This window comes from Rhinoraja longicauda, chromosome 25, assembly GCF_053455715.1.
Source record: "Rhinoraja longicauda isolate Sanriku21f chromosome 25, sRhiLon1.1, whole genome shotgun sequence".
Lineage (NCBI taxonomy): Eukaryota > Metazoa > Chordata > Chondrichthyes > Rajiformes > Arhynchobatidae > Rhinoraja > Rhinoraja longicauda.
Window position 1 is genome coordinate 14,465,524 of NC_135977.1, and position 26,678 is coordinate 14,492,201.

The 26,678-nt window shown below is 41.1% G+C and overlaps 1 protein-coding gene across 4 annotated transcripts in view; it reads left to right on the forward strand.

Moving 5' to 3' along the window:
• cabin1 (calcineurin binding protein 1) overlaps positions 1-26,678 on the forward strand; it is a 220,037-nt gene that overhangs the window by 20,965 nt on the left and 172,394 nt on the right. For 3 of the 4 annotated variants that reach the window (XM_078421329.1, XM_078421331.1, XM_078421332.1), the window contains 14 exons: positions 994-1,123; positions 1,699-1,848; positions 3,833-4,119; positions 6,068-6,236; positions 9,967-10,103; positions 11,630-11,847; positions 17,779-17,857; positions 19,285-19,472; positions 20,145-20,294; positions 20,418-20,612; positions 21,568-21,804; positions 24,630-24,780; positions 25,995-26,107; positions 26,328-26,489. In XM_078421329.1, the coding sequence (XP_078277455.1) occupies positions 994-1,123; positions 1,699-1,848; positions 3,833-4,119; positions 6,068-6,236; positions 9,967-10,103; positions 11,630-11,847; positions 17,779-17,857; positions 19,285-19,472; positions 20,145-20,294; positions 20,418-20,612; positions 21,568-21,804; positions 24,630-24,780; positions 25,995-26,107; positions 26,328-26,489 (2,366 nt within the window). The remainder of the gene's footprint in view (positions 1-993; positions 1,124-1,698; positions 1,849-3,832; positions 4,120-6,067; positions 6,237-9,966; positions 10,104-11,629; positions 11,848-17,778; positions 17,858-19,284; positions 19,473-20,144; positions 20,295-20,417; positions 20,613-21,567; positions 21,805-24,629; positions 24,781-25,994; positions 26,108-26,327; positions 26,490-26,678) is intronic. The other variant, XM_078421330.1, reaches the window with a different exon arrangement.

A 26,678-nucleotide genomic window follows, 5' to 3' on the forward strand; every position in this document is an offset into this window, starting at 1 on the left:
TACTCCCTAATCCATTGGAGTCAAAACCTTGGCCCACATACACAATAGTACATTCTAGTGAAAAGTGAAATACAATGCTCTTTTACCATCGGGTGTTATTTGTGGTCTTTGTTGAACACTAATTGAAGTCCTAATCCATTTCTCTATTGGTATTGGTTTATCAGTCTGAAGAAGGGTCTCAATGCGAAACGTCACCCATTCCTTCTCTCCGGAGATGCTGCCTGTCCCGCTGAGTTACACCTGCACCTTGTGTCTACCTTTGGTTTATTATTATCACGTGTAGTGAGATAAAGTGAAAAGCTTTTGTTTGCATGCTATCCAATTATATCAGATAATACTATATGTGAATACAATCAAGCCACAAAAGAGCACAACAGGTAAAACTAGGAGGAAAAACGCCAGAATGTAGAATATGGCGTTCAGCAATGTAGCATTACAGTTCCCGAGAAAAAGTCCAATGTGCGCAATTGGAAGATTGGGACTTGGCACCACCTTGCTTTATGGGGAAAATGATTCAGAAGCCTGATAACAGAGGGGAAGAAACTGTTGCTGAGAATGGTGGTATGTGCTTTCAAGCTTTTGTATCTTCCGTCTGACAGGAGCAGGAGAAGGTGGAATGACCGGCATCCTTGACTATGTTGGCTGCCCTCCTGAGGCAGCGTGAAGTGTAGATGGAGCCAGTGGAGGGGAGTCTGTTCTGAGTGATGGACTCGGCTGCATCCACAACTCTTTGCAATCTCTTTCAGTCTTGAGTGGAGCTGTACCCAAACGAAGCTGATGCAACCTGATAGTATGTTTTGTATGGTGCATCTGTAGAAATTGATAGGAGTCATTGGAGCCATGCCAAATTTCCTTAATCTCCTGATTCAAAGCAAAAATGCAATGTTTCTACGCAAAAGTTTAACATGGTTTTTGAAATGCACATGATAGTTCGAGATAGTTTAGCATCATTTGAAAAAAACCACATGAAATCTCTTTGATTTCTCATTTCAGATTGTCTATACTATATATGTAAAGCTTTGGAGAAGGACTGCCGGTATAGCAAAGGCTTAGTTTTGAAAGAGAAGATTTTTGAAGAACAGCCTTGCTTGAGAAAGGATTCTTTTCGTATGTTCTTGAAATGGTAGGTTATTATCTTTTAACAGACATATAAGCACACTTGCAAGTGAACCAATGCCTCATTCGAAAGGACTGTCGGGTCCTTGTATGGAGTTGAGGGAGGGGGTTGTAGGGACAGGTGTTGCATCTTGCCGTTGCAGGAGAAAATACCTGGGGAGGGGGTCGTTTGGGTGGGAAGGGATGTTAACCAGGCAGTTGTGGAAGGAACAATCTCTTAGTATCAGCCATGTGACCCCTCAAATTTCTCCTTGATTTATCAAAATACGATTTGTCTTATGTGATTAAAGGGTAGTTTGGATGCATTTCTGGGGGGAGAGAAGATTACAAAGGTAAAGGAAAATTATAGATTGTACTCATTTTCCTCAAAGGCATCTAGCATGCAAAGGTATATGTCGAGACCTTGTATGTGGAAAATAATGTGCCAAAGTCAGGACTATCAGTTGAATTGAAGTCAGATGGGCTTTTCTCCTCACTGATCTAAATTCAAAATGGAACACAATACGGCAAAAAAACTTGCTGTTACTGTTATTAGCTTTCACTCTGAAAGTTACATATTCTGCGTTATCTTTTTGTATTTAGCGATATGTCTATTCACGCTTTGGATGTGGATCCAGCAGAGGCCAGCGCTGTGATTGAGGAAGCTCTTGAGCTACGCAGAAATAAACAGGCTTTGGCAGTTCAAGATGAGGAGCCAGATCTTCAGCTTGCACAACCAATATCTCAATTCACGTAAGTAACCAATAAAGGCTGTTAGTGAAGTGCGCATTAAACCTGTGTGCTGATGTTTTAACTATCATGTTGACTACCATGTGTTTTGGGCAAAAGGGTGTTATGTATAGATTCCATTCGCATCAGGGAAGTAAATAATCTGCTATTCAGCAATTGTAAAACTAGAAATTAAAACATATCTTGACACCACTTTGCATGACATAACTAAGTTAACATCTTGAATTTTGATGCCCTCCATTAACATTGTCCTAGATTTCTGTAATTGAGATCATATTCCTTTGCTGTATGAAAGGCCCTGAATTAAATAGATGAAACTCATTAAACCCAATTTTTACTCCATATCCTCAATCCAATCCTGAATTTATTCGATGAAAGTCATGCTATTCTTGTCATAAGCTGTGTTGTGGTGTAATTTGTAGGCTGGAGCTGGAACAACAGTCCGTTTCCCCCCTTGTTGGGAATTATGTTCTTTGTTGCAATAGTGAGTTGCACTTTGCCTTCCAGTTAATAATAGGTTAGAGCTGATTATATTAGTGTGCTTCTTTTTGCTATTCTATCAGATCCTGGTCACACGAGGTCTCTGATTTTTTAGGGGCTTTGTTCTTCTTGTGTTCATAACAAAAAAAGCAGTGGGATTTCAAGTGCCCACTGATTATTGGAATGTGGTTCAGAATTCAGACCTCGACTTTTTCCGTATCGTACCTCCATCCACACTGTGGCCGAACATCGTGGAGCTGGTGGTCCCTTTGTCAGGGATCAACTTTGGGAGCTCCAACCGCAGGAGCTTCGACTGTCCTGACCGCGGGAGCATAGATCGCCCCGACTGCGGATGGTTCGACTGCCCTGACCGCGGGAGAAAAGGAGAGAAGAAGATAATACGTTATCACCTTCCATCACAGTGCGCTGTGGTGGATGTTTATGTTAATTTTGATGTAGTTGTGTGGCTTGTTGCTTTTTGGTATGACTGTATGGCAAATCAAATTCCTTGTGTTTTTACATACTTGGCTAATAAATTAATTACAATTAATTAATATCTTGAATTAATTAATATCTATTAATAAATTTATAGATATTTGACTTTTGCTATTTGAGACCAAATTTATCAAGGTTTTTGCATCTGTTGAACTCTTGTAGATGCTCACCAAGTTGGGTGTAATAGTGTGGAGGCCAAATTCCAGTTGATTTTCTAGTTCAGTATACCAAGGAACCAATGTGTGAGCAGGAGATTTTGGATCGAAGACTGCAATGATAAAGGAAACAATAATAATTTGGTAGTTAACAGGTTATAGGGAAGAGTTTTAGTAATGTAGAATTTTGTACATAGTTTATTGTCGCGTGTATCGAAGTACAGTGAAAAGCTTTTGTTGCATGCTAACCAGTCAGCAGAAAGACAATACATGATTACAATTCATCCATTTGCAGTGTATAGATACGTTGTAAGGGAATAACGTTTAGTGCAAGGTAAAGCCTGCAAAGTCCGATCAAGGATAGTCCTAGAGTCACCAAAGAGATAGGTAGTAGTTCAGCGCTGCTCTCTGGTTGTGGTAGGATGATTCAGTTGCCCGATAACAGCTGGGAAGAAACTGCCCCAGAATCTGGTGGTGTGCGTTTTCACACTTGTATACCTTTTGCCTGAAGGGAAAGGGGAGAGGAGGGAGTGGCCAGGGTGTGACTCGTCTTTGATTATGCTGCTGGCCTTGCCGAGGCAGCGTGAGGTATAAATGGAGTCAATAGAGGGAAGGTTGATTTGTGTGATGGTCTGGGCTGCGTCCACAATTTGCTGCAATTTTTTTGCGGTCTTGGACGGAGCTATTCCCTAACCAAGCTGTGATGCATCCTGATAAAATGCATCTGTAGAAGTTGGTGAGAGTTGTAGGAGACATGCCAAACTTCCTAAGCCTTCTAAGGAAGTAGAGGCGTTGTACTGTTAAAATACCTGTTCTTACAAGTAACATTGCCACTGAATATTGTTTTCGTATTGCAGGTGGATGTGCCTAGGTGAGAGCTTACTGGCTACATACATAAGTTTGACATTATCTGAGCCACCTAACCCTGGTCTTGGTAGGATGATAGATCTTTGCATGTACAGAGATCCTTCCCAGCATCTCTTGACGTCACCAACAGGCACACCTGTCAGCGTCATCCAGCCCAATCCCACGACTTCCAGTCCTGCACCAGTGGTGACAACACCAACAATACCAGCGCCAGCCACAGTTACACTAGCTGCTCCAACTCCTATTTCAAATGTAACAGAAGTTGTTGTTGTGCAAGGTTAGTGTGAATGCTATTTATATCTGCAATTATGAAGAATGGTGGGATATAGTGAGAAAACAGCTTTTGAACCAGCTTTTTAAAATATAATCATTCTGTTTTTTTAAAATATTGTAGATTAACAATAGTTTAGATTATGTTGTACTGATTGATTTTGAGTCATCATTTTGCCATGGGATTCTTTTGTGTTTATTTCCTCGAGCACCAAGTGAGGAAAACTGTAATAACCTGGATGGATGGAAGTGGAATCAAGGAAGGGGTAATGTAAGGGATGTGTTCATGGAAGGTCAGGTAGATCAGTAGTCCTCTCCCACTCTTGTTTCAATTGATATGCATGTGACATCGATATAATTGACAAAGGGGATGGGGGACAATGCTTGGAGTAGGTACTCGCCTCATGGAAATCTGGTGACCATTATGAACCTCCAATGTGGTTGAACCTGGTCAAAAGAATAGTGCCTTAAAGTTCAGTTAAGCTCAAAACACTTGAGAGGTACTGTAATGGCAGTTTCTATACCATCTCGAAATCCCACTTCGATAGCCATTACTTCTCGGGGATGAAATGTAGTTATAGCTTACGCACACGTCGCACCCTAATATGACAAAACGAATCTTCCAAACTTCTTTTCTTCATTAATTGGTTTTATTAAAGTAGCACAAATCATAGAGTAATTCATCAGTTTCCGTACTTTATCAACTGTTTCTTCTTCAAACAATAACTAGAAATCTTGCAGTTATTACCGTGTGGTTCTTACAAATATAGATGATACAAGCGTATGGTACGAGCGCGTGGTAAAGAACTGTATGCTCACCATCCTCCGAGTCTAAACTGACTCACAACCTCTGTCGACACACTAGCCTCCCCCCATCTAGACACTCCCAATTACGCATTAAGTCACACCCACAAGCAGGCAAAAAAGACATAAACTAGAAATATTAAAACATAGCATAACACAATGACAATAACTGAATTAAGCATAAATGGCTCCTACAGGTACCACCAATATTGTCTCAGCCAAATCCTCCAAATCCGCTGGCAACACAAGTGAACCAACATCAATGTCTTCCCTCAGGCCATCATCCCCAGCACTAAGGCTCTGAATAGGCTCAGTCAGATTTGATAGATGAGCCAGATTAATGCATGCTTGCCATCAGGCTCCTGAAACAAATACTTTCCCTGACTCATGAACATTCCTTGCACCAGACTGCTCAATCTGTCAGAGCACTTTGACTCTCCATGATAGGAGTAAGTGGAGACCAAGCTTAAGCAGTGGAAAGAACCCACAACAAAGCAAGAACTCATCCATTTGCTCCATTAGGCTCCTCTGTTTGTGGCAATACCTGCAGATCCTGTACAAGACTCTACTCACCTCAAGATCCACAAATGGTTATTGGCAAGTAAGATTTCTTTGACTTTAGACTTCCAGAGAAAAGCTAGTAGTCTCATCTTATTATAATTCTTCAATCATGGAAGTACCCTAATAAATCTCCACTATAATCTCTGATGATAGCATCCAGACTACTCAATATTGTTATACTTCCATCAGTGTTTAAGAATGTACACTGTACTGCTGTGACCTAACTAGTTTTTTATTTTGGTTCTGGAATAACCGTTCTGATCTTATATTTCACAACTTGAGCAGTAATGAAACATTTCTGTATCTCGCCTTCACCATTTTATCTGCCTTTCCTATACGTTAAGGGATCATTCACAATAAACAATGATAATAGGCAGTCAATATCTTGAAGTTCCAATCATCGGACATCATTGACTGACGATTATCTTGGACTAGTTGTGTTAAACTCACCATCACTACCAGTAAATCGTATAATCAATTGCTGGTTGTGAAGTATGGCTTTATTTTTCAGATCAATGTAGCAAAATCCTTGTAGTAAAATGCCAACCCTGTTGCTTCTGTAAGTCATTCTTGAATGTTTCCTGTTGAAGCAGACTCTTTAATCATGGACAAGTCCAAGAAAGGCTCCAAGAGGAAGCGGACTGCTGATGAGGTTGGGGAGCCGGCTAAGAGGCGCTCAGCCCGAGTGAGAAACACCAAGTGTAAGAAAGAAGAGAAAATTGACTTTCAGGAACTGCTGGTCAAGTTCCTGCCATCAAGGTATAACAGCCCTTATTGTGAAAAATGTTGTTACTTTTGAAGCAAGTATCAAATATTCTCAATGATGTGTTAGCACAACAGAGGCTGGCCCAGTAATTTGTGTGCCATAATGTAGTGTAAAAGGGATCTGTTGCTGAGTCATACTCTTATCTTTGTGTAAATGTACACATTACATTGTAGTGACAAACAGCTGCTGTACAGTCTTGTAAGTAGGGGAAGCAGAGTCTTGTGGCAGCCCTCCTCCACCTGCTTTAGTTGCAATCTGTATCTTCTGTTTAATCCATAGTCCCTTGAAGTGTGACTTTCAGCTCAATTTTAAGAAGGTTCCTAGTTATGGCATTCTAATCAGTCATGGCATATCTAATAAGGGTCAAATGGAGACACACGAAACTGCAGATTCTGGAATCCTGAGCAAAACACAAAGTCCTAGGTGAACAGTGGGCCAGGCAACATCAATGGAGGAAATGGACACACATTTTGAGTCGATGATTTGCTCATGATGCTGTCAACTGTGTATTTTAAACAACTAAAATAGAAATTAGATTAGGCACGGTAGACCGCCAAATCTGCTCTGTCATTTAGTAAGGTCATAGAAAGCAAAGAAACAGCAGACACCAGAATCTTGAGTAAAGCACAAAGTACTTCACTTTGATACTTTGATAAGTGGGTCAGGCAGCATCTGTGGAAGAGCTGGACATGCAAAGTTTTGGGTCAGGACCCTTCTCCAGCGCTTTGTGTTTTACTCAATTAGATCATTGTTGATTCTGTACTTTCCTGCCTCATCTTGATTTTTCCAAGAATCTATTGAGCTTTTTTATATGCCTGACCACGCATACCATACTCGGACAGAATTCCAAAGATTTAAAACTCCTCTAAGTTTCTTTAATAAATGTCTTTACTCTTCTCTGACCTATCATTCCTGAGCCAATCCCCCTCTGGTTCTAGATCCTCGGTCAGTAATAACAGCTCCTTGACATCTACTCTGTCAATCATGTTTGGAATTATGTATGTTTTAATAAAATTGACTCTTGTCTCACCAGTGACATACACCAATTCTTGTTAGACTCTAATCGTATCACGACCCCTCAGGATCAATCCAGTGACTCCAATGTATTCTGCCTCCAAGATGAGTAACCTTTCAGCATTGTTCGCTATAGCATCACAATAATCAGAATCAGAATCAGAATAGCCTTTACTGTCATCCAAAAAAAACAAATCTTTTGGACGAAATTCCATTACCCACAGTCCAACAATAAGAGCAATAAAAATAAGCAATGACACACACAATCACAAACCAACACAAAACAACAAAAAAAAGAAACATCCATCACAGTGAGTCTCCTCCAGTCACCTCCTCACTGTGATGGAAGGCCAGAATGTCTTTTCTCTTCCCCTGCCGTCTTCTCCCGCGGTCAGGCTGTTGAAGTTGCCACGTCGCGGCGGTCGGGACTCCCGACATTGAAGCCCCCGCCGGGTGGAGAAAATCCCGCGGCCGGTGAAAGGTCCGCAGTAGGCCGACCCAAGCCCCGTGATTCGGGGCGGGCGAAGACGCTGCCGCTGCCAGAGCTCCCGATATCGGCCCCCACCCAGGGGCCTGCGAGCTTCCGATATCCACGTGGCCCGCGGCCGGAGCCTCCGACGGCGAGTCGCAGCCGCACTCGCAGCGCCACCACAGCCTCCGATGTCCCAAGTGGTCCCAGCAGGAGGCCGCCAGCTCCAGGTGTTTGGCCGATGGTAGGCTGCAGTGGGAACAGAGACACGACCCAGAAAAATAAGTCGCGTCTCCGTTTGGAAGGCCAATTTTACAGTTCCCCCCCCCACACACATAGTACACAACCACAAAAAAACCTATCACATCTAAAGTACAATTAAGACAAAAAACCAACAAAAACACAAAAGACAAACGGACTGCAGGTGAGCCGCTGCTGCTTACGCTGCGCCGCCACAATAGTAAAGTCAGTCTTTCATACGATGATAGAAATAAAGAGAAACACAATGCCATGAAGACAAAAATTCGGACAAGTTGCTCTCATGCTTAACGGTAACTGGTTCTCTAAATTATCATAGATTTGTGGGGATAAAACCAAACCTTCCAGCCGACTTTCTGACTGATGCTTATCTCCGCTAATCCCATTTGCCTACATTAAGCCCGTAACCATCTATGCCTTTCCTATTCAAGTACCTGTCTAATTGTTTTTTAAACGTAATTTTATCTGCTTCCACTACCTCCTCTGGTATTACGTTTCAGAAAACCATCAGATCACCCTTCAGATCTCCTTTAAATATCTCCCCTCTTTTAAACCTATGCCCTCCAGTTCTAGGCTCTTGCCCTTGGGAAAATGATTCAGCTATCCTATCTATGCCCCTCATAATATAAACCCCAATATAAGTTTACCCCATAGTCTCCTATATTCCATGGAGACTAAGCCCAGCCTATCCAATCTCTTCTTACTTCTAGAGCTCTCCATTTCAGGCCACATCATCTGCATTTTCTCTACTGCTGCCACATTCTTTCTGTTGTGTGGCGCCCAGAACTGTACTCCAAATGTAATCTAACCGACATTTTGTACAGCTGGAACATTCCAATTCTCAAGCTCAATGCTTTGGCCAATGAAGGCAAACACACCAAATGCCTTCTTCCCCACCCTATCCACCTGTTTCACTGCTTTCAGCTAGCTCTGGGGTTGCACCCAAAGGTCCTTCTGTTTATCCTGTCTTCAGGACCTTGGTATTTACTCTATATCCTACCAGAATTTGACTATCCAAAATGATCGCCGTACATTTATCTGGATTAAATTCCATCAGTTATTGCTGTGCCCACGTTCCAGCTGAACAATGACCTGCAGTGTCCTTGGACAACTGTCTATGTTATCAATGACTACCAATTTTTGTTTAATCAGACTACCTACATTCTCATCCAAGCTGTATACATATATATATATATATATATATATATATTACAAATAACAGAAATCTGATGACTGATTCCTGCAGCACATCATCTGTTGAAGACTTCCATTGAGGGAAACAACCATCCATCACTGTCCTCCTATCACCAAGCCAAGCGCGGATCCAACACTCCCCAAATCCCTTCTGCCTTAAACATCTGTACCAGCCTTCCATGAGACCTTGTCAACAATCTTACTGAAGTCCATGTAACCCCAATGTCTGCAGCACTGCTTGCAGCAATTTACTTAGTGACCTCCTCAAAAAGCTCGATTAGATTTGTAAGACAAGAGTTACCCGTCCTCTTTAAGCTGCTTATTTCTACAATTTCACTTAGTTACTCTTTCAATCACATGATGAATGAATGATTGGTTTCCTGCCTTCCACCTGGATCTGCTTCCATTCATCTTGTACTCACCTTCAACCTTTTTTAGTAATATAATTAATCCTCAATAGTTCTGCAGTCTTACTTTAAACATCCTTGTCATGTAAATCAATGTCACATCTTTTCAAAAAGCTAGGTACTTGGAATGTATTCAAGGTGGAGATGTGCAGACAATTGAACTACAGGGGACATTGAGGAGTATGTGGAGAGCATGGGAAATCAGTGTTCAGGCTAAGGCTGGATCAGTCATGCTCTCTGAATGATAGAGGAAGCTCAAGAGACCGATGATGTCCTCATACTCCTTTTCTTATTTTCTTGTATCTCCTGTGATCCATCCTTTATACACATTACTACTTTAATAAGACAACTAATTCATGCTAACTTCTGTTCTCTTACAAGGCTGAAGAGGATAGAACTGGAGGATGAAGACGATGCTTTTAGCACCTTTGAAGTACAGACAGAACTGAAAAAGGAAAATCAACAACTAATGGGCCCTTATCGAATGCAATTTGACCCTTCATCTTTCATGGAATTCGGTAGGTTTTCAGGCCAGAGTTGCTTTGAGATTTGTTCTTCTGCACTTTTGCACATCACCACCAGGTCTCAGGCTTTTTCTCATAGAGTCACACAGTACTCTACAGGCTCTTCGGTTCACATTGACCATCAATCACTCGCTACATTAATCTAATTTTTTATTCTCACATGCTTATCAATTCTCCTCAGATTCTACGAGTCACAAATACTTCTGGTTCAACCTACAGAGGCTATTTAACCCACTAACTCTCATGTCTTGGGAATGTGGGAGGAAACATGAGCCGCCAGTTCCAAATTTTTTAAACTCTCAATAATTTCACAACTAATTCTAACAGTTGATGGTCTTGTTGCATTATGTTGATTGGCTTTGTAACCACTAGGTTAAGTATTACTGAGTCTGTGATATTTTTGCCTGTATGTCATGGTTACAGATTAGAAATATGGATTTGATTTATTTTGGCTCAATATTTTGTCCACATAATAAGTCCCCAAAAAGCTGAAAGTGAAAGTGATTTAAGATTTTTTAAAAAAGTCCAGATCATCATTTTTTGTTTGTCATTCATTTAGAACAGTTCCACGTGAGTAATCTTCACTGCTTGTACCCTTTACATATGTAATCCGTTTTTATTTCCTGCAGCAACTTGGGAATTTGTTGAGTTATGTGAATGTTACAGTATTTTATAATTTTTGAAAACAGTTCTCCACTTTGCTAAATTGGTCAGAATAATATAATTCCACAACTTATAATGACCCCTCACCTCTAGTGTTTGCTAATCTGTATTGACATGCCTACGTAAAAGTTTGCTTTTAAAATTTCCATCCCTGTTTCAAAACAATCGATGGCTCTATTTAATGATTCAGCTTCAAATATCTTCTGATAAAAAATTTTAAAAAATACATTATTCTGTGGGAGAGAGTTCCGCAGGTTCATCCCTCTCTGGGTGAAGACATTTCTCCTCATCCCTGTCTTGCATGGCTTGCCTGTTATCTTTAGACAGGGTTGCCTATTCCTGGACTCCTTTCACCTTTTAGACCACTGTTCCATTTGCCTTCTTCTACGCTTGCTGTATTTGCATGTTTACTTTCATCAATTGCTGACCAGGGCTACCCAAGTCTCATTTTTCGTCCCTCTTTCACAATCTATTGCCGTTCAGAAAATAATCTGCCACCAAAATGGATTAAATTCAGTTATCGTCATTGTATTGTAATTGGCACATATTTGGCTGCTCCTTCAACGTGTCTAAATCACTGTGGAGTTTCTCTGCATCATTCTAATTTCTCCTAGATTTGCGTTGTCTGCATTTTTGGAGATACTATGTTGAAATCCCTTTCTAAATCATTAATACATCTTGACAATGGCTGTCTTTGTCAACATTTGTTTGATTGCTAATTTTCATTTTTTCATTATGTATATTTCACATTTCAAACTAAATTTTGTACCAGAATGAAATGGACCATACTTAATGCAGGGTAATAGATTCATCATTGGTAGATCTTGGTAATAGCAGCTTTCTTTTTAAACAAATAGAAAAGCAAGATGTTCACAAGTTCTTGCTGAACAATCTGAAGAATGGTGGAATACTGGATCTGATGTTAAAATATCTAAAGGTACTTGGTCAGAAGTTCTTGGCAAAATGGCCACCTAGATTGGCAGAGGTTGTTCTTTCAATTTACAACAGCTGGAGAAAACACTGCAGCAGCCTGCCTAATCCTATCCTACGAGAGTGCAGCAGCCAGCACATCAAGGTATTGACATCAAACTTAATAGTTCTAATTACCTTGGATACTTTTCCTTTTGTTTGTATTGAATTACCATCAATGATGTATTCCACTCCCACCTGCATTTTATGGTAAGTTAGATTGTGCTAATGGACCGTTCCAGAGATGGAATTCATACTTATATATTCAGAAAACAGTATATGTTTTGATGTGACATGCATGGTAATGTTTCGTAATTTTCATCCTTATTTTTCCAGAGCCTTTAATGTAGCCCGTATTTAAGCATGCTACATTTGAAAAGAGGAGTTGTTCTTTGTAACATAACCATGTGAACCATATAACCATATAACCATATAACAACTACAGCACGGAAACAGGCCCGTTCGGCCCTACCAGTCCACGCCGACCACTCTCCCTGACCTAGTCTCATCTACCTGCACTCAGACCATAACCCTCTAATCCCCTCTTATCCATATACCTATCCAATTTACTCTTAAATAATAAAATCGAGCCTGCCTCCATCACTTCCACCGGAAGCCCATTCCATACCGCCACCACCCTCTGAGTAAAGAAGTTACCCCTCATGTTACCCCAAAACTTTTGTCCCTCAATTCTGAAGCTATGTCCCCTTGTTGGAATCTTCCCCACTCTCAAAGGTCAACTCTGTCCGTCCCTCTCAAAATTTTAAAAACCTCTATCAAGTCCCCCCTCAACCTTCTACGCTCCAAAGAATAAAGACCCAACCTGCTCAACCTCTCTCTGTAGCTTAAGTGCTGAAACCCAGGCAACATTCTAGTAAATCTCCTCTGTACCCTCTCCATTTTGTCGACATCCTTCCTATAATTTGGCGACCAGAACTGCACACCATACTCCAGATTCGGCCTCACCAATGCCCTGTACAATTTTAACATTACATCCCAACTTCTATACTCGATGCTCTGATTTATAAAGGTAAGCATACCAAACGCCTTCTTCACCACCCTATCCACATGAGATTCCACCTTCAGGGAACAATGCACAGTTATTCCCAGATCCCTTTGTTCCACTGCATTCCTCAATTCCCTACCATTTGCCCTGTACGTCCTATTTTGATTTGTCCTACCAAAATGCAGCACCTCACACTTATCAGCATTAAACTCCATCTGCCATCTTTCAGCCCACCCTTCCAAAAGGCCCAAGTCTCTCTGTAGACTTTGAAACTCTACTTCATTATTAACTACACCACCTATCTTAGTATCATCTGCATATTTACTAATCCAATTTGCCACACCATCATCCAGATCATTAATGTAAATGACAAACAACAGTGGACCCAACACAGATCCTTGGGGTACTCCACTAGACACTGGCCTCCAACCTGACATACAATTGTCAACCATTACCCTCTGGTATCTCCCATTCAGCCATTGTTGAATTCATCTTGCAACCTCACTATTAATACCCAACGATTTAACCTTCTTAATCAACCTTCCATGTGGAACCTTGTCAAATGCCTTACTGAAGTCCATATAGACAACATCCACAGCCTTGCCCGTATCAATTTCCCTGGTAACCTCTTCAAAAAATTCAAGAAGATTAGTCAAACATGACCTTCCAGGCACAAATCCATGTTGACTGTTTCTAATCAGGCCTTGTTTATCCAAATAATTATATATATTGTCCCTAAGTATCTTTTCCATTAATTTTCCCACCACAGACGTCAAACTAACAGGTCTATAATTGCTAGGTTTACTTTTAGAACCTTTTTTAAACAAAGGCACAACATGCGCAATGCGCCAATCTTCCGGCACCATCCCCGTTTCTAATGACGTTTGAAATATTTCCATCATAGCCCCTGCTATTTCTGCACTAACTTCCCTCAATGTCCTAGGGAATATCCTATCAGGACCTGGAGACTTATCCACTTTTATATTTTATCAAAAGTGTCCGTAACTCCTCTTCTTTAATCCTCATAATTTCCATCACTACTCTACTTGTTTCGCTTACCTCACATAATTCAATATCCTTCTCCTCGGTGAATACCGAAGAAAAGAAATTGTTTAATATCTCCCCATTTCTTCCGGTTCAGCACATAGCTGTCCACTCTGACTCTCTAATGGACCAATTTTATCCCTCGCTATCCTTTTGCTATTGACATATCTGTAGAACCCCTTGGGGTTTACTTTTACATTACTTGCCAAAGCAGCCTCATATCTTTTTTTCGCTTTTCTAATTTCCTTTTTAAGATTCCTTTTACATTCTTTATATTCCTCAAGAACCTCATTTACTCCCTGCCGCTTATATTTATTATATATCTCCCTCTTTTTCCGAACCAAGTGTCCAATTTCCCTGGAAAACCACGGCTCTTTCAAATTATTATTCTTTCCTTTCCACCGAACAGGGACATAAAGACTCTGTACTTTCAAAATTTCACCTTTAAATATCCTCCATTTCTCTATTATACCCTTTTCATAAAACAAAAAGTTCCATTTCACTCCTTTTAAATCCTTTCTCATCTCCTCAAAATGAGCCTTTCTCCAATCCAAAATCTCAACCCTTGGTCCAGATTTGACCTTCTCCATAATTATATTGAAACTAATGGCATTGTGATCACTAGACCCAAAGTGCTCCTCAACACATACCTCCGTCACCTGACCCGTCTCATTTCCTAACAGGAGGTCCAACACTGCCCCTTCTCTGGTAGGTACCTCTACGTATTGCTGCAAAAAACTATCCTGCACACATTTTACAAACTCCAAACCATCCAGCCCTTTAACAGAATGTGATTCCCAGTCTATATACGGAAAATTGAAATCACCCACAATCACTACTCTGTGCTTACTACTAATATCTGCTATCTCCTTACATATTTGCTCTTCCAATTCTCGTTCCCTATTTGGCGGCCTATAATACACCCCTATAAATGTTGCTAAACCTTTCTCATTTCTGAGTTCCACCCAAACAGCCTCCCTAATCGAGCCTTCTAGTCTGTCCTGCCAAAGCACTGCTGTGATATCCTGACAAGCAATGCAACACCCCCACCTCTTGCCCCTCCGATTCTATCACATCTGAAACAATGAAATCCTGGAATATTTAATTGCCAATCGCAACCCTCCTGCAACCTTGTTTCACTGATCGCCACAACATCATACTTCCAGATGCCAATCCAGGCTCTAAGCTCATCCACCTTTCTTACAATGCTCCTAGCATTAAAATATACACATTTAAGGGACCCATCATTTCTTATTCTCAGTTTATTTCTTTTCACTTCTTTCTCTCCTACATATTGGGTCTGAGTGTTTCCCTTTTCTGCCTCCTGCCTCACACACTGCCTATTAGCTATCTGTGTTTGAGTCCCTCCCCCCAACCGTACTAGTTTAAAGTCTCCGCAATTACCTTAGCAAATCTCCCCGCCAGGATATTGGTTCCTCTCAGGTTCAGATGCAACCCGTCCTTTTTGTACAGGTCATACTTCCCCCAGAAGAGGTCCCAATGATCCAGAAACTTGAATCCCTGCTCCCTGTACCAGTTCCTCAGCCACGTATTTATCCTCCACCTCACTCTATTCCTATTCTCACTATCGCGTGGCACAGACAGTAAGCCTGAGATTATTGCTTTGGAAGTCCTTTTTTTTAACTCTTCCTAGCCCCCTAAATTCTCCTTTCAGGACCTCTTCCCTTATCCTACCTATATTGTTCGTACCTATATGTACCACGACCTCTGGCTCCTCTCCCTCCCCTTTCAGGATATCCTGGACACGCTCAGACACATCCCGGACACCGGCACCAGGGAGGCAAACCACCATCCGGGTCTCCCGACTGCGTCCACAGAATCGCCTATCTGACCCCCTCACTATAGAGTCCCCTATTATTATCGCTCTCCTCTTCCTTTCCCTACCCTTCTGAGCAACAGGGCCGGACTCCTTGCCAGAGGCCCGGGCACCGTCGCTGCCCCCAGGTAGGCTGTTCCCCCCAACAGTACTTAAACAGGAGTACTTATTTCCAAGGGGTACAGCCACCGGGGTACTCTCTAGTCCCTGCCTCTGCTCCTTGCCCCCCCTAACCGTGACCCACTTGTCTACCTCCCGTGGTCTTGGAGTGACTACCTCTCTGTAACTCCTATCTATAACCTCCTCACTCTCCCTGACCAGACGGAGGTCATCAATCTGCCCCTCCAGGTTCCTAATACGGTCCCTTAGGAGCCCCATCTCGTCGCACCTGGCGCAGATGTGGATGTCTGGAAGACTATCAGACTCCCAGATTCCCCACATCCGACACCCAGAACAATAAACTGCCCTGGCACTCATACTCCCCAAACAAAGCCCCGTGCTCGGTTTCTAAACCTACCGCCCGGCCGCTGCTCCAACCGCTCCAACCGCCCACCCAAAAGAACTGAGTGATCTCCTGGGAGAGGCGAAAAACCAGATAAATAAACCCAGGCCAATTTGGGAAAAAAAAATCCGGGAAATTCCTCTCCGACCCCAAGCTAGGCGATTGAAACTTGTCCGGGAGATCACACAGGTCTTACTCCTTACTATCCCCACACAATACTTCCCAAGCAACACAGCTTGGTGCTGCTGCTGCTGCTGCTGCTGCTGCTGCTGATTGCTGCTGGCTGCTGCTGATTGCTGCTGGCTGCTGAGCTTAGTTTGAAGGCTAGCTGTACATATTTTATTCAATGCTAGAATTAATTGCTACTACCATAACTTTGCAAGACAGAATTTTCCACTCCTTTAAAAATAGTAGTACTTAGTATTGAAAGTCGTATAAAGTTGGGAACTGTGCGGAAAGAAGTACTTACTTTCCATGCTACTGCTGAAACTTTTTCTTCCCAATATTTTTATCAGGTCGTATGACAGATATAATAATAGCATTGTCTCATATTACAGTTATAGTAATAGCATTGTCTAGTATTACAAACATTAACTAATACTTTAAATCACTATCTTAAAGATATTGCATAGTTTTTATGTTTTGGAGCACATTTTGAATGGTGGCCATGTCATTAGTTTCAGTTGAAATTTAAGCATTGGACTGAATAAAATATCCATCATACTCTGAGATATTCATAGATGGCGATTCTCTATGGTTGTAGGGTTATGCAAAACTATATGGAGCATAGTCCTAGATGTAGCAGGAAATAATCTTTTAAAGAGTAACTTGAAGCAATTTATTTTTCTCACTGAGCCCTCACGTTTGTTTCTCCTGAATTGTTGTGTGCAGTAGGAGTTGCAAAAATAGAAAATGTTCCTTTGTTGCAGATTCTAAAAGTAGGAGTGAATGATAGTGACTGTAAACTAAATACGATTTCCTTGATGCCCGCTAACTCTGAATTCTGTTTATGGCTGAATTTTAAGTTTTGTTTATCCTAATTGAACGAGGAAAATTTAAGAGTAAATTATTAAAGGGAAAATTAACTTTCAAATGAGTGTAATTTCCCAATTAGCTTAGCAAGAAATTCTACCTTGGATCATAGGAGCATTATCCATACAAACACTATATATCTCAGTATGTCCTTAAGGCTCGGTCACCTTTGGACATGCTTCATGCCTAATAACATTTGAGATTACACTCTGGGTCTCTAGTTCAGCGGTAGGACTGGAAATGCTGTGTAATTTGAATATTTGTATTTGTGTACACATTATCATTTAATTTTTATTTTACAAATCTCAAGGCTGCTTAAGCACTTCACATATGACACGGTGTTGAGGAGCTTGGTGCTGTGCCTGATTTATCCAAACACTTGCTTTCTAATGTAAATTCCCAAAAGAAGCACTAAAATTAGGGTAACATGTGATATAATTACTCGTGTGACAGGTTTAAGGTTGTTTCGCACTTAGTCAAATTGAATGCATAACTGAGAATGACAAAGTAATTTTTACAAACCTTATTTTCATAATTTTGTATTAAGTAACTATTCTATGCATTTTGGCTTTGACATTTTACATTAGAATATTTAATTTTTCTCTCTTATCTTCAGGATATGATGGTAATGTGCCTGGTGTGTATGGAACTACAGCTCGATCAGTGGCTTCTGACTAAGTCCAAAAGTACCACAGGTATAAAGCATTTAACTTCACAGCATCGCCTTCATAGTTTTCAAGAGAGAGTTAGATTTAGGTCTTAGGGCTAAGGGAATCAAGGGATATGGGGAAAAAGCCGGAACGGGTTACTGATTTTGGATGATCAGCCATAATCATATTGAATGGTGGTGCTGGCTCGAAGGGCAGAATGGCCTACTCCTGCACCTATTTTCCATGTAATAATTGAATATTGACAATCATTTGTTCAGCTTTAATATCTACAATGTCACTTACATTTATCTAATCCTTAGTATTTGCTCAACCATCACGAGCAACTTAGAGTACAAAATGGGCATCTTTTATCTGAAGATAGTTCCTTTATCACTGCTGCCTGCACGTTGGCAGTAAGTTCAACCGTATGTGATTAGATAACTGGATGGGGATTGCTTCTGAGACCCAGCTACTTGAAAACTATTAGTCACAATGGTCTATTTTATCAACTACACGTTAAAGATGATTCAACAACTGTGAAAAGTGATGTACCACAGGAATCAATGCTGTTCATTATTTATATTAACGATTTGGATGTGAATGTGCATGGTTAGTAAGTTTGCACTAAAATAGGTGGGACAGTGGACAGTGAAGAAGGATATCTACGATTGCTACAGGACCTTGATCAACTGGTCCAATGGACCAAGGAATGACAGATGGAGTTTGATTCAGATAAATGGGAGATGTAGTATGTTGGTAGGGCAAACCAAGACAGGACTTGTACAGTAAATGGCGAGGCTCTATGGAGTGTTGTCACTTAACGTTAGCATGCAGGTACAGCAGGTAGTGAAGAAAGCTAATGGCATGTTGGCCTTTATGACAAGAGGAGTTGTATAGGAGCAAAGAGGACCTTCTGCAGTTGTACAGGGCCCTAGTCAGACTGCATCTGGAGTACTGTGTGCAGTTTTGGTCTCCAAATTTGAGGAAAGACATTCTTGCTATTGAGGGAGTGCAGTGTAGGTTCACTAGGTTAATTCCCGGAATGGCAGGACTGTCGTATGTTGAAAGAGTGGAGCTACTAGGCTTGTATACACTGGAGTTTAGAAGGATGAGAGGGGACATATGAATTAGGTAAGTCTCCTGGGGCTGATCAGGTATATCCAACGACACCATGGGAAGCTAGAAAAGAAATTGCAGGAGTCCTGGTTGAGATAGGTGAATCATCATTAGATATGGGCGAGGTGCTGGTAGACTGGAGGGTGGCTAATATTGTGCCGATATTATGTTGAGAAGAAAGGTTAAGAATGATACATATTGGGGAGGTGCAGACTGATGGGACTAGCTTGTATGGGGCATCTTGGTATGGGGGCATCTTGTATGGGGCCTGGAGGAGTTGGGTCTAAGGGCCTGCTTTTGTGTGGTATGACGATGATTTTTAGTTTTTACATGTGTTTGTTGTTTTTTTACTCCAGTTTCTCCTCGGAAATGTACCTCCAGTAACACAGCTGCACAGCTGGGGCCTGATTTTCCGGGAAGCCATTATTTGGGGGACCTGATTCAACTGGCCTTCACTTCCTCGCAGAGGGATCTGTTTGAGAATGACTGGCTATTTTTTGTTGTTCAAGTGTACTGGTTGAAAGCTAGATTCATGGCATTGCAGGTTTGTATTTTGTGGGTTAAAGAACTGCTTGTATGGCGAGTTCAATAATACTAGTTTTCTAATTCTCAGCTCATGGTAAAGGCAAATTAATTCTTCCAATTGATCCAGGTTCACTTTGAAAATTCCATTTAAATGAGGGATAGTGGGTAACGCTGCCTCGACAGCTGCAAGAACCTTTTCCTTCTCTTTATTGAATTTGGGCTGTCTGAGACCAGAGAAACTAATGGTTGGCAATCTTGGCACGAAAGAGGAGATGGAAAGCAAAATTCTTCTTTTAGTCAGAGAGACTTCTCTGCCTCCCTTAGCTCAGGAAGAGTGCTATAAAAAGATGGTATCTTGCAGTTCAGGCACCTCCCATTTTGTTGCTGATCATGAGAAGGCCACACAGTGGCTGTAACAGTTAAATCTGTTTCCCAGCATCCTATTGTCTTTATTCTTGGAACACAAATTTAAAAGAATTGATTATAATATTAAATATATACTGACCAAAGACAGCTCTTTTTTTGCCCTGCTAGATCAGATGTTGTGCAGAACAGGAATAATGTATACCGTGACCGTGCCAATAATTGTAATAATGTCAACTTGTGAGCAGTCATGTATTATGAAGTGGTTCACGAAGCTTGACGAAGATTCAAACCCACCAATTTGATGTTTCAATGTATTTGTTCACAGGGTGATATGGAACAAGCTCTGGAGAGCTATGATATCTGCACTAGTTTGTTTTGCAGTTCCATGGGGATTAAGGTGGGCAGCAGGAATGGTGACAGTTTCACTATCAGACTGCCGAATTTACACGTGGATTCTGCCATATCGTTGGAAGAGGTACAAAGCTTTACTTACTGTACTGAAAATATTGTGTAACAATAGCAGAAGTGTCAACTGTTAATTCGCCGATGTTTAGTCATGAAATGGTACTTTCTATTCTTTTCCTTCTATCCATACCAGATTGATAAAAAACTCAAGTCACTTGAGAGATGCCAGAGTCTTGAGGAGGTTCAGCGACTGTATGAGATGGGTGAATATGATCAGGTTGTGAAGCTGCTGCGACCCACATTGTCCCTTGGTGCTATTGGCCGAACAAAGCCTCTCGAATTTGTTACCTCCATCCCTGAGCGGCCTGCTCAGCTGCTCCTGCTGCAGGTAATCCAGATATGGTACATCAACAATTTGGAAATTTAGGTGGCACTACAGAGGTCATAAACAGAAGGCGCTAAATATCCTTTGACTATAAAAATGATTTACTTTGTGAGTCAATGAGATTGCTCCTTGACTGCTCAAAGATGGCTTGTATCTTGTCTCCTCTTCCCACCCTATATACTACACGAGTCTGTGCATGATTACCATCAGTCGGTTTAATTGGGAGAAGTAACATAAGGATTGTTTGTTAGGAACAGATCTGAGAAATTGACCATTTTGAGTAATGTGCAGTGGATTTCCATATGTGAAAATCCTGAATAAGCTATAACTTTGAGTCAATGTGTCGCAATTCATGTTTATTATTGATTTTGGGGCTGATACTATGGCAAACATTTTTTTTAAACATTGCCTTGGATATAAATAACATTGTTGTGGATTTAAAATGGGGCAACATAATGGCGCAGCTAGTAGAGCTGCTGCCTGTCAGCGCAGACACGGATTCGATGTTTGGACATCCTCCCTGAGACCACGTGGGTTTCCTCCAGGTGCTCTAGTTTCCTCTCACATCTCAAAGATGTGTGGGATTGTCGGTTAATTGCCCTCTGTAAATTGCCCATACTGTGTAGGGAGGGGATGAGAAAGTGGGATAACATAGAGCTGCTGAATCTATGAAATAAACTAAACTAATGAGTGTTACAAATAGATTAATAGTGGTGATATAAACATAAATACATGGAAGAGTTCTAAAACATTAAATAATGTGCAGATGTACTAATATATTTTAACCAAATAGCTTACAAATGATATAACAGTGTAAATTTACTCCTTATATTTGTATTAGCTGTGGGGTAACAATTCATTTTGGAAAGCTTTGTTCATTCTGTTTCTGCTTACTCCACTGCTTCCCAAATAACATCCTCAGTTTGGTGAATGGCTTCCTACTCTCATTTTTTGTCAGGACTCACTATTAAAGCTGAAAGATTACAGACAGTGCTTGGAGTGTTCTGAAGTTGCCCTAAATGAAGCCATTCCACAGATGAACAATGTATCATCTTCATCCGCAAAGGAAGAGTGGGTTTCAACAGTGACTCAGCTGTTGACTGGGATTGACTATTCTTTGTCTGGTGATAGCAGTATCCTGGAGGAACAATCCATGAACCCTTGTTTTATCAGATTTGCCAACAATCTCATCCAGGTAAGAAGAGCCTATTGTTTAGTGCAACGTATCCATTTCAATTGCAGTCAATTGTTTATTGCTTCTTTGTTGTTTGCTTGCATTCATCCAAAAGTAATCTGGTTCAACTGGATATTTAAAATCACCTTTCCTACACTGTTACTTCTTTCTGGTACCCATTTGGTTTATTATGTTCTGTTTTCATTTGAATAATGGCTCAACATTGTGAAACTTGTATTGTTGTCCATTTGTAAAAGAAAAGAAAACCGGAAAGGTTGACATTGTATATTTGGAATTGGTTAGGTAAGTTCATCCAACTCCAATGCATCTGTCTTGGGTGCCACCAAGAATTTTCACTCTCTCCGTGTCTCTCCACAGATGCTGCATCAGCTGCTATTTTTGCCAATTTCTGGGTTATTAGCTATTATTCAACTTAAGAAATTCTATCTTTGTGCAGATGTGCCTTTAAAATGCACTTTTCATTCATTTACTTAACTATTTCCCTGCACTAACCCTCTACATCTCGACTGACTTCTTGTCCAAAAATCTGTCAATCCTAGGTAGACACAAAAAGCTGGAGTAACTCAGCGGGTCAGGCAACATCTCGGGAGAGAAGGAATGGGTGACGTTTCAGGTCGAGACCCTTCATCAAACTGATGTCAGGGGAGGGGGCGGGACAAAGATAGAATGCAGTCGGAGACAGGAAGACAAGTGGGAGAACTGGGAAGGGGAGGGAATAGAGAGGGAAAGCAGGGTCTATCTGAAGTTGGAGAAGTCAATGTTCATTATTGTTCAAGAAGTAAAAGGAGAGCACCACCTTCCAAATTACCTGCATTCACACCAATCAAGAAACACCTGCCTCACTTGAGCCAGAATCTGTGAGTGGAAGCAATTAATCCTCAGTACTGAGGGGATGATTGAGAAATGTTTGTTAATCCACAGACCATTGTGAGATCTTTACCCTCATCTTTCATTTTCAGACAATGTTATATTTGTTAACGACCTATCGCCCTTAGAAAGATTTATACATTTTAAAACCTTCTGGTTTCCAGATTATCATTTCTGCCTGGATGTTTTTCCTCATTTGATTTGGGTAGGTCTCGTCCCAGAGACGGTTTCTTCCTGTCTAGTGCTTGTATATCGTGAAACGGACCTATTGGAGGTAGGGTACTGACATGGATAGAAAATTGGTTGACCGACAGAAAGCAAAGAGTGGGGATAAATGGGTCCCTTTCAGAATGGCAGGCAGTGACTAGTACCGCAAGGCTCGGTGCTGGGACCGCAGCTATTTACAATATACATTAATGACTTGGATGAAGGGATTAAAAGTACCATTAGCAAATTTGCAGATGATACAAAGCTGGGTGGTAGTGTGAACTGTGAGGAAGATGCTATGAGGTTGCCGGGTGACTTGGACAGGTTGTGTGAGTGGGCGGATGCATGGCAGATGCAGTTTAATGTGGATAAGTGTGAGGTTATCCACTTTGGTGGTAACAATAGGAAGGCAGAGTATTATCTGAATGGTGTCAAGTTAGGAAAAGATGGCGTACAACGAGATCTGGGTGTCCTAGTGCGTCAGTCACTGAAAGGAAGCATGCAGGTACGGCAGGCAGTGAAGAAAGCCAATGGAATGTTGGCCTTCATAACAAGAGGAGTTGAGTATAGGAGCAAAGACGTCCTTCTGCAGTTGTACAGGGCCCTAGTGAGACCGCACCTGGAGTACTGTGTGCAGTTTTGGTCTCCAAATTTGAGGAAGGATATTCTTGCTATTGAGGGCATACAACGTAGGTTTACTCGGTTAACTCCCGGAATGGTGGGACTGTCATATGTTGAAAGACTGGAGCGACTAGGCTTGTATACACTGGAATTTAGAAGGATGAGAGGGGATCTTATCGAAACGTATAAGATTATTAAGGGGTTGAACACGTTAGAGGCAGGAACCATGTTCCCAATGTTGGGGTAGTCCAGAACAAGGGGCCACAGTTTAAGAATAAGGGGTAGGCCATTTAGAACGGAGATGAGGAAAAACGTTTTCAGTCAGAGAGTTGTGAATCTGTGGAATTCTCTGCCTCAGAAGGCAGTGGAGGCCAATTCTCTGAATGCATTCAAGAGAGAGCTCAATAGAGCTCTTAAGGATAGCGGAGTCAGGGGATATGGGGAGAAGGCAGGAACGGGGTACTGATTGAGAATGATCAACCATGATCACATTGAATGGCGGTGCTGGCTCGAAGGGCCGAATGGCCTACTCCTGCACCTATTGTCTATTGTCATCCTTTTCCAATTGGCTCTTTTAGCCATGGAATGCTTCTTGTATCCCTATTCTCTACAAATGTTATCATTGGAACCTATGGGGTCCATTTTTCTTTAACAATTGTTTGACAATATTCCTGTGAAGTGATGTATATTTTGCCACACTAAAAGCACTACATAAATGAAAATTATTGTTGTCGATGTTGTCATCATTCAACTTAAAAGGAAATCAATTATTCGTTTCGGTGAAAGGATAAAGGTCAATGTTAATTTGAGATACGAGTGAAGTGTTAATTACTCATATTTCTGTAGAATCTAGCCGAGTTACAGATCAGTGGCCATTGTGATTGCTGATCCATGTTGGCTTCTACAAGATGTGGATTTTTCGCATGAGTTCTTTGCCCCTTTATTGACTGCTGTACTACACTAAAAGCACTTTTATGGAGTTGATGCAGCTACATGAGGTCTTGGATTATCAACTGCGTGATGTATTTGGCTCTGACGGGTTCTCCGTAGAAGTGAACACCAATCCAGAGTGGTATGATTGTGCACTGCGGAAATTATGAATATTAACCGGAGTTTTTGTACTGTTATAGATAATTGACAGCAGCATGGGGATATCAGAAGATGCCAAAGAACCCCATGTGTCATCAGTGCTGCCTTGGATAACCCTCTACAGAATCATAAAACATGAGGAGGAGGAGTTTGACACACTTCGCCGTCAACACTGTAAGAGTGAAGACTCAGGTTAGTGTTACTGCCTGAACGTGAGCATAAATCAACTACCTCTTGCAGGGTGTATACATACTAGTAATTTCAATTGTTTTACTGTTTGAAAAAAATACACTTTATGTACCTGTACAACAATTGTAACTTTATAGTCAAGCTGTTTTAAAACCCATTAGCCTTTTTGCATTATATTTTGTACGGTCCACTCATGTTTTTTGATTACTTCACAAGATCCCTTACACTTACCACCATCTCCAGAGTTCCCAATTTTCATTATTTATAATATACTTGTGATGAATTTTATGTGGCTGTAAAGTCGATGCCTGGCTTCCTTGTGCTTGAAACCTTGAGTGAGTAGGAAGCAGTGGGTTGGGCCATATGGCACAGAATTATAGGAGGTGCTAGAGCATTCCAGTAATTTAATTTGGAGCTATCAGAGGATTTCAAAAGCACACTTGTTGAAATTTAAACTTGTTTATGGGGACGGAAGTATCCTTGTGGTTTAAATGATACAGGGTTTGACGTTCAACTCAGGCTTCGTTGAGACATTGAAATTGTGAGCGTATTTACAGGGCATGGGATTTCCTGAATTAGGTAGAGGAAGGGTATTATGGTGATGCACAAAGATATTAGGCATTTATTATGTTGTCACATTACTTTTGTTATTGGGGAGCAATAGGTTTCTGAAGATAGAGCGCATAATCCCAAATATCTGATTTGTTTTTTGTTTTGTGAGGAATTATTCACCCCTTCCTGTTCTGCAGCTACATTTTGAAGATAACATGAGTGTGCTCCAATACCTCAAGTGGACATTTTCCATCTAGAAGTACAGTCAGATTGCATTTTCACAGTACAGCTAAGGCCAATCAATCTTCCTCAGCTACCTGCAATTCCCAGTAAAAGTTATTGCTTTGAGATTTGGAACTTGATTGAATTCCTCTGCACATGGCAGACCTGGTAATGTTAGCAGCCTTCCTTCTATGAAGGACATGATTTCATGGTTATCAGTTATCAATGTTGTTATTAATTCTAAAATGTTAGTTTAATTTATCGGCATGTTACGATTGAAAGACTTGAATATGAGCCAATGGAACAAAATTGGCTGCTAGTTCAGTACTTCAACCACTATGTTTTTGTACCCATTTGTGCTTGTTGCTTTATTTCATAACAAGGAATGCATTTCTCCAATTCTCTTGTTTATATTATTTTCAAAGACTCTGATTTTTTTGTAGACCCTGAAACTCCAATGCTGCCTTCCTCTCTAATGCTACTGAACACAGCGCATGAATATCTGGGACGAAGATCCTGGTGTTGTAACTCTGATGGAGCATTGCTTAAGTTCTACGTAAGTAGCATGGCTGAGATTATGGAATGCAAATGTGCAACAACATTGCACAGGAAAGAGGAGAGTAGGCGCATTTAGCCTGCCCCTATGCCATCTTGACTTTTTAGAGTCACACAGCATGGAAATAGGCCCTGCTGAGTTACTCCAGTTTTTTTTGTTGTCTATCTTCGGTTTAAATCAGCATCTGCATGGTTCTTACATGATATGTCTTCTTCAACAGGTTCGAGTTCTTCAGAAGGAGTTGACGGCCTCAAGAGCTGAAGATGCTCACCCCTTCAAAGAGGAACTTGAAACTGCACTTGAGCAATGTTTTTACTGTCTCTATGCCTATCCCAGTAAGAAAAGTAAAGCCAGATATCTGGAGGAACATTCTGCTCAGCAGGCATGTACCTATGTATGCACTCTATGTGACAAGCTAGACAACACGGGATACTTTGTGGTAGAAGTAGGCACAAAAACCACTTTATACGGATGTGTGAAATGAATCCACTGCGTGTAGACTAACCTTAACTAACTTAAAACCAATTCTGCTCTCTGTGAATGCAGGTTTCTGCCTTTCCGATTGTGACAA